This window comes from Oxyura jamaicensis, chromosome 2 (assembly GCF_011077185.1).
Source record: "Oxyura jamaicensis isolate SHBP4307 breed ruddy duck chromosome 2, BPBGC_Ojam_1.0, whole genome shotgun sequence".
NCBI classification, from domain to species: Eukaryota; Metazoa; Chordata; class Aves; order Anseriformes; family Anatidae; genus Oxyura; species Oxyura jamaicensis.
In genome coordinates, this window is record NC_048894.1 from 145,046,798 (window position 1) to 145,063,533 (window position 16,736).

Sequence of the window (16,736 nt, forward strand, 5' to 3'; positions counted from 1 at the left end):
ATTTCTGACACGTATAACACGTTAACAGATTTAGTCTGCCATAAACTCTGCCTATCTCACTGCAGGTACCTACACTCAGGTAACTGCAGGTACTATCTGAGCAGAGCGGTGGAGCAGGCTGCCTGGAGAGGTTGTAGAGTCTCCTTCTTTGGAGATATCCAAAACCCACCGGGATGCAATCCTGTGCAATGTGCTCTGGGTGACCCTGCTTGAGCAGGGGGGTTGGACTAGATGATCTTTGGAGGTTCCTTCCAACCTCGACCATTCTGTGATTCTGTGATATCACTCAGGTAACCGCACAGCACAGAGCACTGGAGCTACTTCTCCAAAGCACTCCTGAGGCTTGACGTGTCGGTGTGCCTGGTGCACAGCTCCGTGTGTGTGATGTCCAAACCACCACCCAGTGTTGTAGCATGGCTGTGTGTGTGTCTTCTTTACAAATCCCCCCCTCCCCGTGTTTCCCCGTGTTGCACAGAGAGTGAGGAGCTCGCTGTGCAGCCCCTGAACCCAGCATGCCGATGCTTTATACTCTGTGGCAACGACCAGTGCTTAAAAACTTGAAACCGGAGTTTATTGACGAGGGGCTGTCACGCCTGCCAGGCTTTCCCCTCACGGGGCACACCGGGGGGCCCAGGGCCCGGCCACCGAGGCTGGGCGCTCGGTGCGAGGCCTGCGGGGAGGGGGTCATGGCGGGGCTGGGCCCGGCGCTGAGGGGCAGGAGGAGCCGGGGGGAGCCGAGCCCGGCTCCGGCTCCAGCTCCCCGCCTCCGGCCCTGCCTCGCCGGCGACGGGACGGGGAGAAGGGGGGGGGGGGGAACCGCTCCCCGTCGTCTCCTATAAAAGCGGCCGCAATGGCTCTGCCGCCACAGCTTCGCGGGGAGGCGGCGGCCGGGAGCATGGTGCCGGGCGGCGGGCAGGGCTTGGCCGCCCTGCTGCTGCCGCTCCTCCTCCGGCTGTGCGAGGCAAGTGCGGGGCTCGGGGAGGCGGCGGCGGCGGCCGTGAGGGGGGATCCGCCGCCGTGACCCGACTCCCCCCGGGTTTTGTTCCCCGTTAGGTGAGCGGCCGGGAGGCGGCGTGTCCCCGGCCGTGCAGCGGGGGGTGTCCGGGGGAGCCTCCGCGCTGCGCCCCGGGGGTGCCGGCGGTGCTGGACGGCTGCTCCTGCTGCCCGGTGTGCGCCCGGCAGCGAGGCGAGAGCTGCTCCCCGCTGCTGCCCTGCGACGAGAGCGGCGGCCTCTACTGCGACCGCGGCCCCGACGACAGCGGGGACACCGGCATCTGCATGGGTAAGGTGGGCGGGGGGCCGCGGGCCGTGCCCCCAGCCTGCGGCTCCCCGCCTAAAGGGGGCTTACTGGGGAGAAAGAGAGACCCCCGGGGCCGGCAGTGGGGTGTGGGAGCTGGTTCTGTGCAGCGAGAGGGAAACCGCCGTGTGTGGGAGGGATGGGGAGGGGGCTGAGCGTGCCACCTCGGTGAAATCCGTTCGTTTTCCTCGGCAGTGCTGGAAGGGGACAACTGCGTGTTCGACGGGATGATCTACCGCAACGGGGAGACCTTCCAGCCCAGCTGCAAGTACCAGTGCACCTGCCGGGACGGCCAGATCGGCTGCCTGCCCCGCTGCAACCTCGACCTGCTGCTCCCCGGCCCGGACTGCCCCTTCCCGAGGAAGGTTGAAGTGCCCGGAGAGTGCTGCGAGAAGTGGATCTGTGACCCGAAGGACGAAGTGATTTTGGGAGGTTTTGCTATGGCTGGTGAGGAAACTAAAGCTTATAATCACACTGTGAGGAGAAGGTGGTTTACTGGGAATATCCATGGGCTTGCAAATAGGCATGTTGGTTTGTGCTCCTTCTCTTTTATTTTTCCTCCTCTAGAGTGACCAGTAAGTATAACACAAGCTATGAATAAAGGCTATGAATTTAAATTAATGAATGAATAGGTAAAAGAAAAGATATTCAGAGGATGAATGTGCACCACAGTTTTAAAATGTAGTTTAGCTGAGTTTCCAGTTCTGGAATTTCTGTTTGTCTGCTACAGGGTAGTTCTGTGAGTGGAATAAAATACGGACAAACTCTTAATCCTCCAAACGTTGTTTTGCCCCCGCAATCAAAATTGCAGTCTTGCTATTTGCCCTGCAAGAATATGTTACATCATAAATACCACTTTAACAGCTTAGTCTACAAAACTTCCCCCCCCCCTCCCCGAAATTCCCCAGCTATTACAAGTGGTCAGCCTGGTAGCTAAAATGCCAACAAATTCCTGTCTGTCTGTGCTAGAGCTCTCATCATTATTGTTGGCATTAAAAGCATTACAAAATACTTGGAGAAGCAGTAGTTATAAATACAGCGAGTGGATCTGAAAACAAAAAAATCCAAAACACAAATCAAAGTGCTTTTATAATTGAAAAGCAATTAGACTACATAATACTTTTACCTGTTTTTGTACGGAATTATGTGTCCCTCCCCTTTAAATCAGACCATCAGTTCAACATGAATTTTCGCAAGCTACTTTTACTGAGAGTAGAGGAGAGGGCTCTGCATTCTCTTCCAGTCACTGCTCTTTGTGGTGTTAAGCAGTTACTTATGTTGAAACTCAGCTAATCCATTTGAAAAACAATTATGGAATGATCCAAGAAGAAAAGCTATAATAACATTTTAGAATTCTCTGAAGTGTTAGATGTAAGACACATAAGATGTAAATGAAAAGCTTGCTGCCTTTTTACTATCTTTCATTTCCTTTGATTTTTTATTATTATTTGTTTATTTATTTATTTATTGACAGTGACAGGCTAATCCTTAAAATGCCTACAGAATGATTATCTGGATTCTTTCTAGCAGTGGTCATCTGTCTTGGAAAGCCACCTCTTTGGAGTTTTATCTTTCAAAAGACAAAAATGCATTTCTAGAGAAGCTTAACAGCCAAAGCTGTTGGGAGTGATGCAGGAAAATTCATGTGACTGGCTCAGTCATGTTGCCTCATTCTGTTTGCTCATATGAGAACTGCTGAACCAAACTATACAGTTAGCAATATTTGCATAATACAGCTTAACATATCCGTGAGGGCAGAACAGGGATCAGAGTTGGTGGTGGCTTTGAGCAACTAATAACAGCTAGAAATTCCTTCCTTCCTTACTCCCCATCATCACCTGTCTATAATCTGTCAATAGTTGACAAGGTTGGGTGACTTTATCACTGTGGGAATAAAGCAGTTTACTTCCCTGCTGTTTATTAGTTTAGATGAATCATCCAACCTCTCTTAAGTCATATCTAATATAAATATTTTTGTGACAGCTTTAGAACAGATTTGTAATATGTTCCCATTGGAAAGAATGACAATTAAAGACTAGTTGAAGCACTGTTCTGATGACATGCACCTTACTGTTGACTTTTAGATGTAAGAAGTAGCCATCCAGGGCTCCTAAACAAGCAGATGTTAAAATTCCTAAAGCATGAATTTTGGACCTTTTTTGCTCTCATGTTTCATCCCACATGTGGTAGAGGTCAATTAGTTACGGGGCTTTCACATAGGTTTTCCCTGTAATAAAATTCTGTGGGGTTTTGTCTCCAGCATACAGACAGGAGGCCACACTTGGGATCGATGTGTCTGATTCAAGTGCCAATTGTATTGAACAGACAACAGAATGGAGCGCTTGTTCCAAAAGCTGTGGAATGGGCTTTTCCACCCGTGTCACCAACAGAAATCAACAGTGTGAGATGGTGAAGCAGACACGCCTTTGCATGATGAGGCCTTGTGAAAATGAAGAGCCATCTGATAAGGTATGCTGCAAGCAGTGACAGGGAGCAGGATCTCTTCAGCTGTAATGCTACAATTGCAATATTACAGTCTAGAATGCTCCAGGTACAAGTGTATGCAAATACACTTTTAGCATAGTGCAGCAAGCCCAGTATTTTTGCAAAGCATTAGATTTGCCACATATGCTCAGCAGCCTTGTGCTGCACATCTTTTGAGCCATCCCAAACAGATCAGATTTCTAGTTCAGAGAGCATCTTAGAACTGCAGAGAAATGCATGAAATCCTGCAAAATCTGCTTGGGTAAACTAAACCTTTTCTTAGTCCTTATGATGTTTTGCCAAAAGCAGACCCAACCCTGACACTTAAAGGGCAATAAATGTGTTTCTAAGGAGCTGAGTTTTTTGTTGCTGTTGTTTTTGTTTTTTTCTGCTACTACACCTTACGCAAGTGTTGGCTGTCAGCAAGAATAACATGTAGTTAGGGGAGAGACCATCAGTTTTGTAATGGTCTGGTGTTGGAAAGCATTGCTAGGGCCTTTGCTGAATACTCTGTGCAGTTTTGAATGCTGTGTTTAAGAAGGATGTGAAACATTTGGAAAGAGTCGGGGAGATTAACAAGAATGGTCAGAAGTCTAGAAAAATCGGTTAAACTGCAGTTTTTCTGAAAACAAGGGAACAAACATGAGTTCCCATAACTGTGCTGAGCCCATGGTGGACATGACAAGAAGTGATGAGCTTAGACTGCAAGAAAATTAAGACAAGAGTGAAAACCTTCCAGGAGGTAAGAATAGTAAACCTGGATCGTACAGTGCAGTTGTGGCATCTCTGTCACTGAAGACTTCCAAGGACAAGTTGGACAAGCATCTGTTAAGATTGGATAAAGTTGGTTCTGCCTTGGGTCACATGACTCGGGCAAGTCTTTAGAGGATGGTTTTAGCCTTCTTCTTTCTTCCTGAATTGAGTCCTATAACTTGGTTGATTGGCTTCCTCATTTTCTGATGGAACTACAGTTACCTGAGATTTTTTTTTTTCTAGTATAGTTTCATAATGAATGTTGGCTTGGCTTGCCTCAGGTGACAACTGTAGGCTTTAATTATTTGTCATTTATTACCATCCCAATAACATATTGACATCAAGGTAAGAACTTGCAGGGATGAGAACCACTAAGTAACTATTGAAATAACTGCAAAGTCCTACTGATGTACAACTAGCAAAGACAACAAATTTCAGTTTTCAGAGTAGACCTATATCCTTGCATGTCAATGTTTAACTGCTTTCTGTTTTATGCAATGCTATCTCTAATGTCTTTTCAATGTCTTTTCATATTTCTCTTAGAAAGGGAAAAAATGTATCCGAACGAAGAAGTCCCTGAAAGCTGTTCGCTTTGAATACAAGAACTGCACTAGTGTGCAGATGTACAAACCTCGTTACTGTGGCCTCTGCAGTGATGGGCGATGCTGTACTCCACACAACACCAAAACGATTCAAGTTGAGTTCCGCTGTCCTCAGGGCAAATTCCTAAAAAAGCCGATGATGTTGATCAACACCTGTGTCTGTCATAGTAACTGTCCTCAGAGTAACAATGCTTTCTTCCAGCAGTTAGATCCCACATCTAGTGAAGCAAAAATATGAAATTATGAAATGCATAATTTGGTTTGCCCAAAAGGTATGTAGTTTATAGAAAACTTGACCCACAATCAGGTGAATGTAATAATTGCATATGTAAAATATCTAAGATTTTTTCAAACCTAAGTGCTTTTGTTTTTCCTGTAGTTTATTAAATACCTCATTTGACATTTCCCCCTCTCCAAATGTCTTTTATTCACTTGAAGGAAACTGTACCTTGGACAGAGCCTTCTTTTTTTCTTAACAGTGGCATGGAGATTACAAAGAGAACAGCTAGTCTTTCCCTTTGAGTTTAGGGGATCATGCCACAAACTTTGGTAGGAATAAGACTGGGCTTTTTTAATAATAAATGGATTCCTTGGGGAATTCATGATAGTGTGCCACATAAGATTCTGGGTTCTTAACTTCACTTTGCATAATGTGTATAAACATTTACACACTGTTCTTTCTTCCATTCTAATGAAATTCTTTCTGATAACCATAAAAATCTTTCTGATGAGAGTGTTGAATTCTTGTGGCTTATAATATATCTTCTTTCTGTACCTCTTGACTTTCTCTGAGGTTAATTTTGCACATATCCTCAGAAATGACATAGCTAAGATCTCTTATCCTGAAGCATAGGAGACTGATAGCTGACAGCAGTTAAATTTCTCTTTGGTAGCTTCATTAGCAGCCTAATCCAAAACCCACTGAAGTCAGTGTCTTAAGTGAACTTGGTTCTAAGCAATGTGTGTCTGTAGATAGAAGTATTTGGATGCAAAAATAAAATTGCTGTAAATTCCTCTAAAACATTAACTGTATCATATGCTGCTTCACTTATTAGAAAGGTGTATATGTAAATAGCAACTGTATATATTGTAATATAACTTTACTAAGTAAATAAACTTTATGTGATTCAAAATATTTTTCTAAAGTTGTATTGGTTTTTGTCTTCTTTTAACTAATGGATAACTTCTTCTTTTAACCAATGGAATGATAATAGGTAAAGCCAATGGGAAGATAAAGAGTCTGCAGACTCCTAAAATCAAGACACTGTCTTGTAAGTTGAGCTGGGAGACATGATAATGCAAATTAATGTTTGGAAGCAACCTGCCCTGAAACATAGTGGTGGGGAGGAAGAAAAGTTACGCAGTTTGAAGTTTGGGTTTGTGTATGAAGTGATGACAAAGTATTTATTTGCATCTTGCATTGTTTCTGCCTCACAAATCAGCCTATGACCCTGATTGTGCTATATATCATATGCCCAGGGAACGTAGAGCCTGAGAGTGGCAGTTTCATGTATGTTAAATCATGTATTTAACAGAAGTGTGCAAACAGGTTCAAAGTACAATTAGGCAAACATTCAGCTGCTTAGACTGTGGGGTCAAGCTTAGCTTGGTGTGTCTCTCTGTTAGAGATAGCAGAGTAGTATTTATGCGACAACCATCGTCTTGGTTGTATAATTACACGGTAGGAAACAGCTTTCTTGGGGAAAAACAAACAACAAAACAGTGAGTGTTCTTTGAAGGAACTGGCAAGCTCCAGTTGGGAAATTCCTGTGACACAGTGGAATTCTGCTCCAAATTAAGACAGACACCTGAATTTGGTGTCTACATGTAGATATCTAAGTGCCCATTTTAGCCAGTGGAGCCCACGTAAAGTTAACCGTGAGCAAGCATCAACACCTTAATATCATTTAAGTCACCCTTTAAAGGATGAGGCCCTAGTGTTAAACCCTATACTGGTTCAATTAAGGTTAGATATATCTTTGTTACTTACCTGGACATGCTTCTCCTCTGTAACTGTACCAACGATAAACTTATATGGAGTCACTGCTATTGTTGTCAAAACATCCCTGACTGCTTTACCTGGTTCAAACTGCTAGAACAAGACTAGTCTTGCCCCTCATTAGGAGCATGTCACTGCATGCTCACTGTCCTTGCACTGGTTAATTTCTAATGTAGACAATTGGTAAAGATCTTCCTAATTTTGCACCCCAGTAACCTTATATGCTAGGAAATGTTGAGTGTCAGAGAGCACTAGACCAGAACTCCTCTAAGTGGCTAAGAAACAGGTTAGAATCTGGGAAAGGGGCAAAAAGTATTATATCAGCTATTTTACCCCACTTCTTTGTCTGCCTCCCTGAGGTTCAGGCTGGTTTCTGCATCACTTTTGATATAACACAACCTATCTAGTATTTCTCAGGATCGTCTTATGAATTACATGCATCTTACTTTGCAAGAGATACCAACTGCCAAGCAATGCAGCATTTGATTTTCTGGCCAAATTTAAAGCATCTGGATGAATAAAACCCAGCTAATCCTGAGACAGAAGTAATTAGAGAAGAATGTAGTCAACTACTGATTTCCTAGGAAGCAAAATGGCTCGCTCAATCACTACTCTGACAGCTCCTCTAATCCCTTCACACCCAAGGTAATTTATACTTGAGCACCAGTTTGTCGTTGTTGCATTGCTTCTCCTTTATCCCTCTGCTTTCACTTTATGTTATCTTGATTTTCACAAAATTCCTTATGTTTTCCTCTTATTGGATCTTACAACCAAACTGCAGGCACCAGAGAGTTTTTCAGTGGGCAGCTTTCTCTTTGCAGGCAAGTTGAAGAGCTCATCTGGGATATGAACCCATGACTCCTTGTACACTGAAATCATTCTCTTAAGTTTTCTTTTTTTTTTTTTTTTTTTTTTTCCCTTCCAAAGACAAAACATTAAGTTCTGATATTTTAGAAGAAAAGTAAACCCTACTCTCTGCTGGGACACCTCTTGTGAATCATCCATCACTTCCTTTGAAAAAGGTCTGTATGTGCTATGGTATGAGTCTAATTCTGGCTTGAGTAATTCCCTTTGCCAACAAAAATTTCCTCACCACTTTAAACTATGGTCTTCACTTCAGCACATCCAGAGCCAAAATACTCTCTAAAACCTACCTTAGTGCTTCTCTACATAATCTCCAGGTGTTCAACCCATTTTAGGAGAACAGAGTTGCATTCTTACAAGCACTACAACCTTCACAACAGGAAAGTGCTACAGTGTTCATATTAGCTATCTTTATTAGCACCGGAACTCTTACAATCTGCTTGTCTTCTTACAATGCTGTAGCATTTCAGCAGGAAAATATCTTCTGGAAAGGAAAACAAATGTTTCATCTGGAAAAAAGGAGCCAAAGATTTGACCTAGTTCTCTACAGTCTTTCAGACTATATACATAATATCAATTCAGTGGCTATTTTTAGTTTGCCTTACTTGATACAGCTTTTCATCTGGTGTCAGTTTTGTTATACTCATTTAGATTTGTTTGACTTTAATATGGACAGTTACTAGCTCAGGCTGAGCCAATTTCAGCATGTTCCTGCAAGAAGCCATGATGATAATTTAACTAAAACACAACAGTGATGTGTCAAACCTGAGACATTTTTATGAGTAAACACCAATAGTAAAATCCTGAACTGTTGTGTCTCGGGGCTATGATTTTCCCACACAAGCAAAGTTAAATTATTCAGGTTGAGTAAAATTAGGTTATTGAAATATCATCAATATATCTTCATAAATTCCCATGTTCCCATCTCAGCATTTCAAAGAATATCACTGTCATGGTTTTGGCAGGGATAGAGTTAATTTTCATCAGTGAGGTTTGTATGATGCTGTGCTTTGGATTTAGGATGAGAAAAATGCTGATAACACACCAATGTTTCAGTTGTTGCAGAGCAGTGCTCACCCAGTGCCAAGGACTTCCCAGCTCCCCCTGCTGCCCTACCAGTGAGGGGCTGGGGGTGCCCCAGGAACTGGAGGGGACACAGCCAGGACAGCTGGCCCCAAATGACCAAAGGGACATCCCACACCACGGGGATGCTCAGAAATAGCAGCTGGGGGAAAGAAGGAGGCAGGGGGGCGCTGGGAGCAGTAGCGTTTGTCTTCCCAAGGCACCGCTACGTGGTGAGCCCTGCTGTCCTGGGGCTGGCTGGCACCTGCCTGCTGGTGGGAAGGAATTCCTTGCTTTGCTTTGCTTTGCCTGTGTGTGTGGCTTTTGCTTTGCCTGGTGAACTGTCTTTGTCTCATCCCATGAGTCCTCGCACTTTTACTTCTCTGATTCTCTCCCCCATCCCACCTGGGGAGAGTGAGCGAGCAGCTGGGTGGTGCCCAGCTGCCTGCCAGGTTAAAGCACAACAATCACCCAACATCAGTTTATGGGTCTGTACAGTGGTATATGCTGGCTGACCTCTTGGTGAAACAAGCACAGAGCGTGCTGGTTGACCCATTCATCCCATACTTTCTGAACAAATGTACTACCTTTCCTTTGCCAGTACTAGTAAAGGATTATTCCAAAACTTTTATTTGTTTATTTATTTAATTTAATGGTTTTCAGTGTTAGCAAATGGTAGTACAACTTCAATAAGTGATGTTGGTGTTAGACAACGATACATCCTACAGCACATATACCTAGTAGAGATGTTTGTATCTACTTTCAGGACTGTTTCAACTATAGGACTTCATTCAAGCAACATGCTCCCTGCATTTAATCTGATACAAATTTGTCTAATGCAGTAGTTAAACATCCAAGGACATTCTAAAGAGAGATGCTATTAAATTTGTTTTCACAAAATCACAGATTGGTTGAGGTTGGAAAGGACCTCTGGAGGCCATCTGATCCACCTCCCCCTGCTCAAACAGGGCCACCTACAGCTGGTTGCCCAGGTCCATGTCCAGGTGGCCTTTGAAAAATCTTTGAAAAATCTCAAGAGAGCCAACAGCACCTCCCAGTTTAGTATGGTTAGTGAACTTGCTGTGGATGCATTCCACTCCTGCATCCAGATAAAAATGGTAAAAATTGATATTATTGATAAAAATGTTGAACAGAATTGGCCCTAGAATTGAGCTCTGGGGAACACTGTTGGTGACCATATGCCAGCCAGATGCAGCCCCACTCACACTTTGAGCTCTTCTGTTGAGCCAGTTCATCATCCTGTGTAGCATGAGCCTGTTCAGCTCACAGCTGGAAAATTATGCAGAAGGATATTGTGAGGGCCTTACTTACAGCCAGAAAGATTGCATCCACCACCTTCTCTTCATCCACTGAGTGGGTGACCTTACCATAGCAGGAGATCAAATTATTAAGACAGGGCTCTGTTCTGTTCTATTCTGTTCTGTTCTGTTCTGTTCTGTTCTATTCTATTCTATTCTTCTAACAAAACAGGAGATATTCTATACACCTGCTTTGCAAGGGACACTTCAAAGCATTCATTTGCTGGCTAAAGTTCAAAATATAGTTGCCTGCTTTGTCTTAGCTCCATGGCAGGAGTTTTTACTAAGTGCAGATCTAAAGAAGAACAAATACACTAACAGCTTTCTGAGTTTTGTCAGTGGAACAGAGACATAATACCAGCTTTTTCCCATACTCTCCTAAATAATTTGTTTCTACTTTGGGTACATTTAGCTATATCTTTAGCTATAATAAAACCCACTATCTAGAATTTAAACCACTTTTTTTTTTTTTTTTTTTTTTTTTTCCTGTGCTTTTATGATCCTCAAAGAATAATGAAAAATAAATATAAGTATTGCAAATATGTCTTTTTTTTCCCACTCTATAAGGAGACCAATTGTCAGCCTTCTTAACTAGATATACAACATTAGAGTGAAAATCTCACAGTGAGTAAAATCTACAATCAGTTTCAGCAGAATCATGGTTTCACCCTTTCTGCTTTCCAATATAATTTCAAGAGTAGTAAAAAAATGCAGGAAATAATAAAATTACCCTATTTTTTATTTCTAGTCCAAGTCATAGTTTATTTTAACTCTATTTTTATTAAATTTATAAACATGTTGGGAGATGGACAGAGAAGGAATTCAGTTACTGTTTCTAGCCTCAATATTTTTATCTTATGAACTTATGAATTAGGATTGTATTTCTCTCTTCTGACAATTTATTACATTGCAATTTATATTTCTTATTAATTTTTGAAGCAATGGTAGCATAATTCTTTTGTATGAAAGCATTTTGTACTAACTCTTGTTTCAAAAAGCCATGCTAGCTATTTCTACCATACTAATTTTTGTAATATGATTCTTTAGTATAGGCATAACATTTAGTGGGACCTGCAGGAAAATTCTGCCCTGTTTTTTCCATTACCAATCCCAGTTTATATATACCAATATGAACAACTATTCTCTGACCAGAAGATATTAAGCTGATATCAAAGAAACCTACCAAGCAGCTGTGAGAGGAACAGTTTATCTGCCAATATTTACTAAATACTCATTATATTGGTTTAAATCACTGGAGTTAACAGTGTTACTCCTATAAATAAGCCAAGTTAGAGCTAACAGCCTGTAGCTGTATGATTAAGCACATCTTTAAAATCTCATGTTCTTTTTGTGGTCTGTAGAGGGAGCTTGGAAGATTGACTGCCTGCCAGTGAGCTTGCTAAAATAATATAAAATTAATCTCATGCTAAGTCTCTCCACTCAGTGAAATGGTAGGAATAGCAATTGCCGATCAATTGATTTGATCAATTGATTTGCAGATTGCCTCACTGAAAAAAATACCAATTTATATCCCAGAAAGTGTATTTATCTGTCTTGGACATTTAAGAGGTCATGTTAAAATTATGAAAAACAATACCCCACTGATGTAAAATGCTTCAGTGTTCATGAGTGTTATTTGTTGTTATTCTCAGTGGTATAGTTAAATATTGTAAAAATATGTACATTGCATTTCAGTTCATAGAGGGAGACACATACGTCTGGTCTGTTATGTTGTCTCACATCTTCAGCCTCCCATTATTTCTGTATGTGTTGAGGCTGTTTCTCTCTTTCATATTTTTTTTCCATGCTTTCCTCAACAAAATGCTCTTTTTATCCCAATTCTAAAAGACCATATTTATTATTCACTTCTACAGTGCCCTCAAGTGGCAAATTAAACATGGATACCCCATGACCAGAGGCCTTTTTTATGCACCCAATGCTTCTTGTCTTCTCCATTTTTCTGTGAGTATTGAAGCCCTCAGGGTCTATGTTATGTCCTTTGTTTTTGCAAAAACATTGCTTGGAGCTAATCACAGCTTTTTCAGACAAATCCAAATTAAATTTTGCTGAAAGCAAACCATTTATAAAGCTACCCTAAAGAGAAAAAGATGTGTTCAGGGAAATTTGCTCTGCTACACCACTGGGCCTGGCTCATTAGAAACCCAGCTCAGCAACCCATCTCACCTCAGTCAGAGTAATCCAGAAAAAAAAAAAAACAAAACCCTGTGCATTAAGCAAGAGATTTGAGCCTACACATAACCCAAGACTGCTCTCTAACAATCAGGACAGAAAAATATGCATGTTAGCCCCTGAGGGAGGATTGCTGGTTTGTTATTTTTTCCCCCCCTGTTTTTAATTATATAATTACATTTCAGTAGAAAGCTGGCAGTTTTATTTTGTGCAAATAAAAACAAATTCCAGAAATCCTTGCATGGACTGAGGCATAACTAAATCCTCTGAATTGCCTTTGTAAACAACTGCAATCATTGAATTGCTTGAAGATGCATACCCTTGCCACTTTCCAAAATCTTCAGACCATAACAGGCTGCTTGATTCAGAAACTAACTGCACATCTTTGGGGAGAAGAATTGGACTTGTGACATCTGTATATACCTTTAACATTCTGCAGGTTATGTTGTTTGTGACTTTCTTACTCTGTGGAATATCGGTTTGTGACTGAGCATTGAAATTCTGTCATTCTCGTACCAGGACTCTGGCCTACCTCCAGCCCTCAGGACTGGGGAGATGATTGCCAGCCCCATCACCACAGCAGGGCTTGGAGGGGGAATGAAGGAGCCCATAATATGGGGCCAGAATAACGAGCCTCATTTCATTTCAAATTTGCAATGAAACTTTTCAGTGAAATGGTACAGTTCTTTTCCAAACCGTGGAGAAGAGGGACACCTGGTGGCTACGGGCCATTTCACCTTGTAAATAGACTGGGCCTGCTCCTGAAAGTTACAATACATCTAAAAGGATGAGGCCAACTGACAGAACAGCTGCCACTGTTCATGGGGACATTAACAGCAAGATAGGACAGAAGCCTGTCCCGTTTTTAAATGTCTTCAAATTATCATGAACATTACAGAAGTGCCTGCAGGCCTCTGCCACACCAGGGGCCTGGTTTGAATTGAATTAGATAACACAGCGCAAAGGAAAAGTTTCTGATCCAGCTAAGTGAGAAAGACACAAAGGATGAAGGAAAGGAGGCCTTTTTTTCTGGCTAGCACACTAGGCACTAAAAGCTCACAATACATGAGCAGTGTCCTCCATACCACTCACAATTTGTGGTAAAACCAGGAAATGAGCCCATTTCTCTTAAGTCACAATCTCCTGCCTTAACCACAGAGGCTGTCCTCCTTCTCTTAGCGTTATCCTTTCAAGACTATCCTGAACTTCAGAGGATCATGTTGCAGAGGAAATGAAGCAATATGATTTCTTTTTAGAGAACCAGAGGGGTCTCAGGCATTACTTAATATCTTCACAGACTAGGACAATGAGATCAGAGAATGGCCTCAGGAACTGTGTGCTCACTCCATGGTGAAGAGGCTACATTTTGTGTACAATACATACATACTTGTGACACTCTTACTGCATTTGATTGCAAATTATTGCAATACTGCATTTCATTTTTTATTGCATTTGAGGTTGCATACTGCCTGGTGGATATGGCTTTGAATCTCTCTTCATCAGGAAGCCTTTGGATGAAATGCTCATCTCTCACTTGCACTGACCATTAGCCAGAATGTTGAATTTTTTCCCTTTCAGACTGTAGTGAACATTTTAGCTTCTGTATCAGTGTGGGGGAATAATAATAATAATAATAATAGTAATAATAATAATAAACTAGGGATCAACCAAAAATTTGTAGCCCATTTGTGGAAACAGAACCATGACTCAAGTGAGCAATGAAGAAGACCATGAGACTGCAGAGCGAGTCACTGCCCTGCTCTCAGGGCATTTGGCATGAAGAAGGGAAAAGAGAAAAAGGTTCTTCTGTAACATTTGGGCCTGTCTGAAGTGGGAGAGGAGAGAAAAAGGCAAGAGCATAGTTTTGAGAGACAGAAAGAGTCTCAGCCCAGCTGCAGTTGCAGATCAAGTTCTTTGTGGTATCTTCACTCTCATATAAGCTTACTTGGATTTTTTGTTCCTGGAAAGAACTGATACGTTCTTGATTTCATTCACATTTGTTCAGCATTTGAAAGTCTCCTTCTAAAAAGACACGACTCAAATGCAAGTGCTGAATTTTACCCAGTTTTTCAACATTTCCAGATGTTTTCCATATTGACCACGAGGGGGAGACAGTTGAAAAACTATTACACGTTAGAACTCTGTTTTTGATGAAAAAAGGGACATCTGCAAAAAGAGTGTGGGCAATTTGTCTTCGAGCTTAGAGGAAATATTAATCTTTTAACAGTTGTTATCGACTCATATCCTTTTAAGTAAGATTTCTTGTTTAATCTTAATAATTACAGTTAGAATGAAAGTCAACATTTTCCAGGAAGGAAATCTGCTAAATGAAACAATGCTCTTGCTTCTGTATAAGGAGTGAAATAACAAAAACAGTTCCTCCAAATTTAAATCAGCCAACAAACTTTTACTGCATGCTTAACATGAGATAGATCAAATAAAAAACCTTTCTAAATTTCAGGTGTGTTTTGATGCACAGTGAACCCCAAAATACATACTTGTACTTAAAAATAAAAATAAATACATAAATAAAAAATCTTTGCAATAAAATATTTGACACACTCCAGAACTTCTCCTAACACAATTATTTTTTTTCTATGTCTGAAAGAATTTTTTAAAGGACATGACTACCAAAACCTAAGAAAAGTGTCAGAGCAGTAACTAAGGTTGCCAAAAGCCTTCCATTGCCCACAGCACTGGCAAACAAGACAGAAAAAGGCCAGATGAGACAAAAGGGTCAACTGCCTTCCCCATGGTCATCAGCAGATCAGTGGCAGAGCCAAAAGTACAAGATACTAGCAAAGTATCTCTTAAAGTATCTCTTGGAAGACTTCTTTTTTTTTTTTTTTTCCTTTCCTTTTTTTTTTTTTTTTTTTCTTTAAGTGATGAAAATAAAAAGAGGTTTCTCTCTTAGCCTACCTCTCCAGTCTCTCCAGTGACTGTCCTTCAAGAAGCCCTGGAGCATTCAAATTTCAAGGTCAATGTAGATGTGGAGCTATGAAAAGCAGCTAGGGAACCCTCGGGAACACTAATTATGAGCATATGAGAAACAGTCTTCTCCCCTCTGTGAGACACCAGTCTGTCAAAGATTGTCATTCAATAGCAAGCCTGCAGAATAGGCCACCTTTGAAAGCTATAATGAATAACCACGAAAGAAACCTTTATAAAATCTTAAACATGCACAAGATACTAGCCAAGGGCTTAATAAAATACACAAGCCCCACACGCAAAAAAACAGACAAAACAAACAGAAACCTATGGCAACTCCAAACATAACAAGATGGACCTCATAAGGAGGAATTAACAGTAAATCTCTCAATAACGTGCCTTTCGTGGCCAGAGGTCTGCTATCTCCCCAGGGTATGGAGCACAGAGAAACCAAATTAAACTGTGGTTATCTGATGTCTCTGGTGAGATTCACTTCGTCCCACGTCAGAGGTCAGTGGGTAGCTCCAGCCCAGGACCGGGAGTCAGAAAGTCTGCATTCGGTTCCCAGTTCTGCCACAGGCTTGCTGTGTAGCACTGGTTGACTTACTCAGCCTTTTTTTGCCTCAGTTTCCATGGCTAAAAAAAAAAAAAAAAAAAAAAAAAAGTGAGGGATTGCAACAGGGCTGCAATGCAGGACGATGCTGCAGAGCCAAGAGCAGGGCTGCTTGCATACCCGCCAGGTCACAGGGGGTAACCACTGCCCAATGTGGAAGCTTGTAGATGTTCACCATCACATGTTTTTGAGTTCTTGGGATTCCTGGCAGGGAAGAATGGCTTAGAGATCATCCCCACTCTACGGCTAGCAGATTAAGTGATCGCTGGAAGATGTGGCACTTCTTAATTGCAGGAGGTTCACATGCCTGCCTGCTGAGCGGTGTGGTGAAGGGAGGCCGCAGCACCCCATCCCTGAAGCCCAGGGCTGCTCTGCACAGCACGGTGCTAACAGTGTTGGCCAAAGTGGGCTGTGCTCCCTCAGTACCCGCAGAGCTGCCTGCCTGCGTTTTCCACCTATTAGTGACCCTGAGCTGCTGAAGCCGCAGCTGTAGTAGCAGCCTGATGAGCCACAGGGAACCAGAACCATATCATATGGCAGCTGGGAAGGGGAACAACTGTGCAACCTTTGTAACGTGCTACCACTGGAAAGGTATCTTCACCCCCGCAGTTATGTGACACCGTGT

At 42.1% G+C, this 16,736-nt stretch overlaps 1 protein-coding gene across 1 annotated transcript; it reads left to right on the forward strand.

The window, feature by feature from the left end:
* The first annotated feature begins 813 nt into the window (after positions 1-813).
* CCN3 (cellular communication network factor 3) lies at positions 814-6,271 on the forward strand. Its single transcript, XM_035318855.1, has 5 exons — positions 814-961; positions 1,054-1,282; positions 1,493-1,744; positions 3,558-3,766; positions 5,078-6,271. The coding sequence occupies exons 1-5, from the start codon at positions 851-853 to the stop codon at positions 5,372-5,374; spliced, it is 1,098 nt and encodes a 365-aa protein (XP_035174746.1). The 5' UTR covers positions 814-850; the 3' UTR covers positions 5,375-6,271.
* Positions 6,272-16,736: the final 10,465 nt, after the last annotated feature.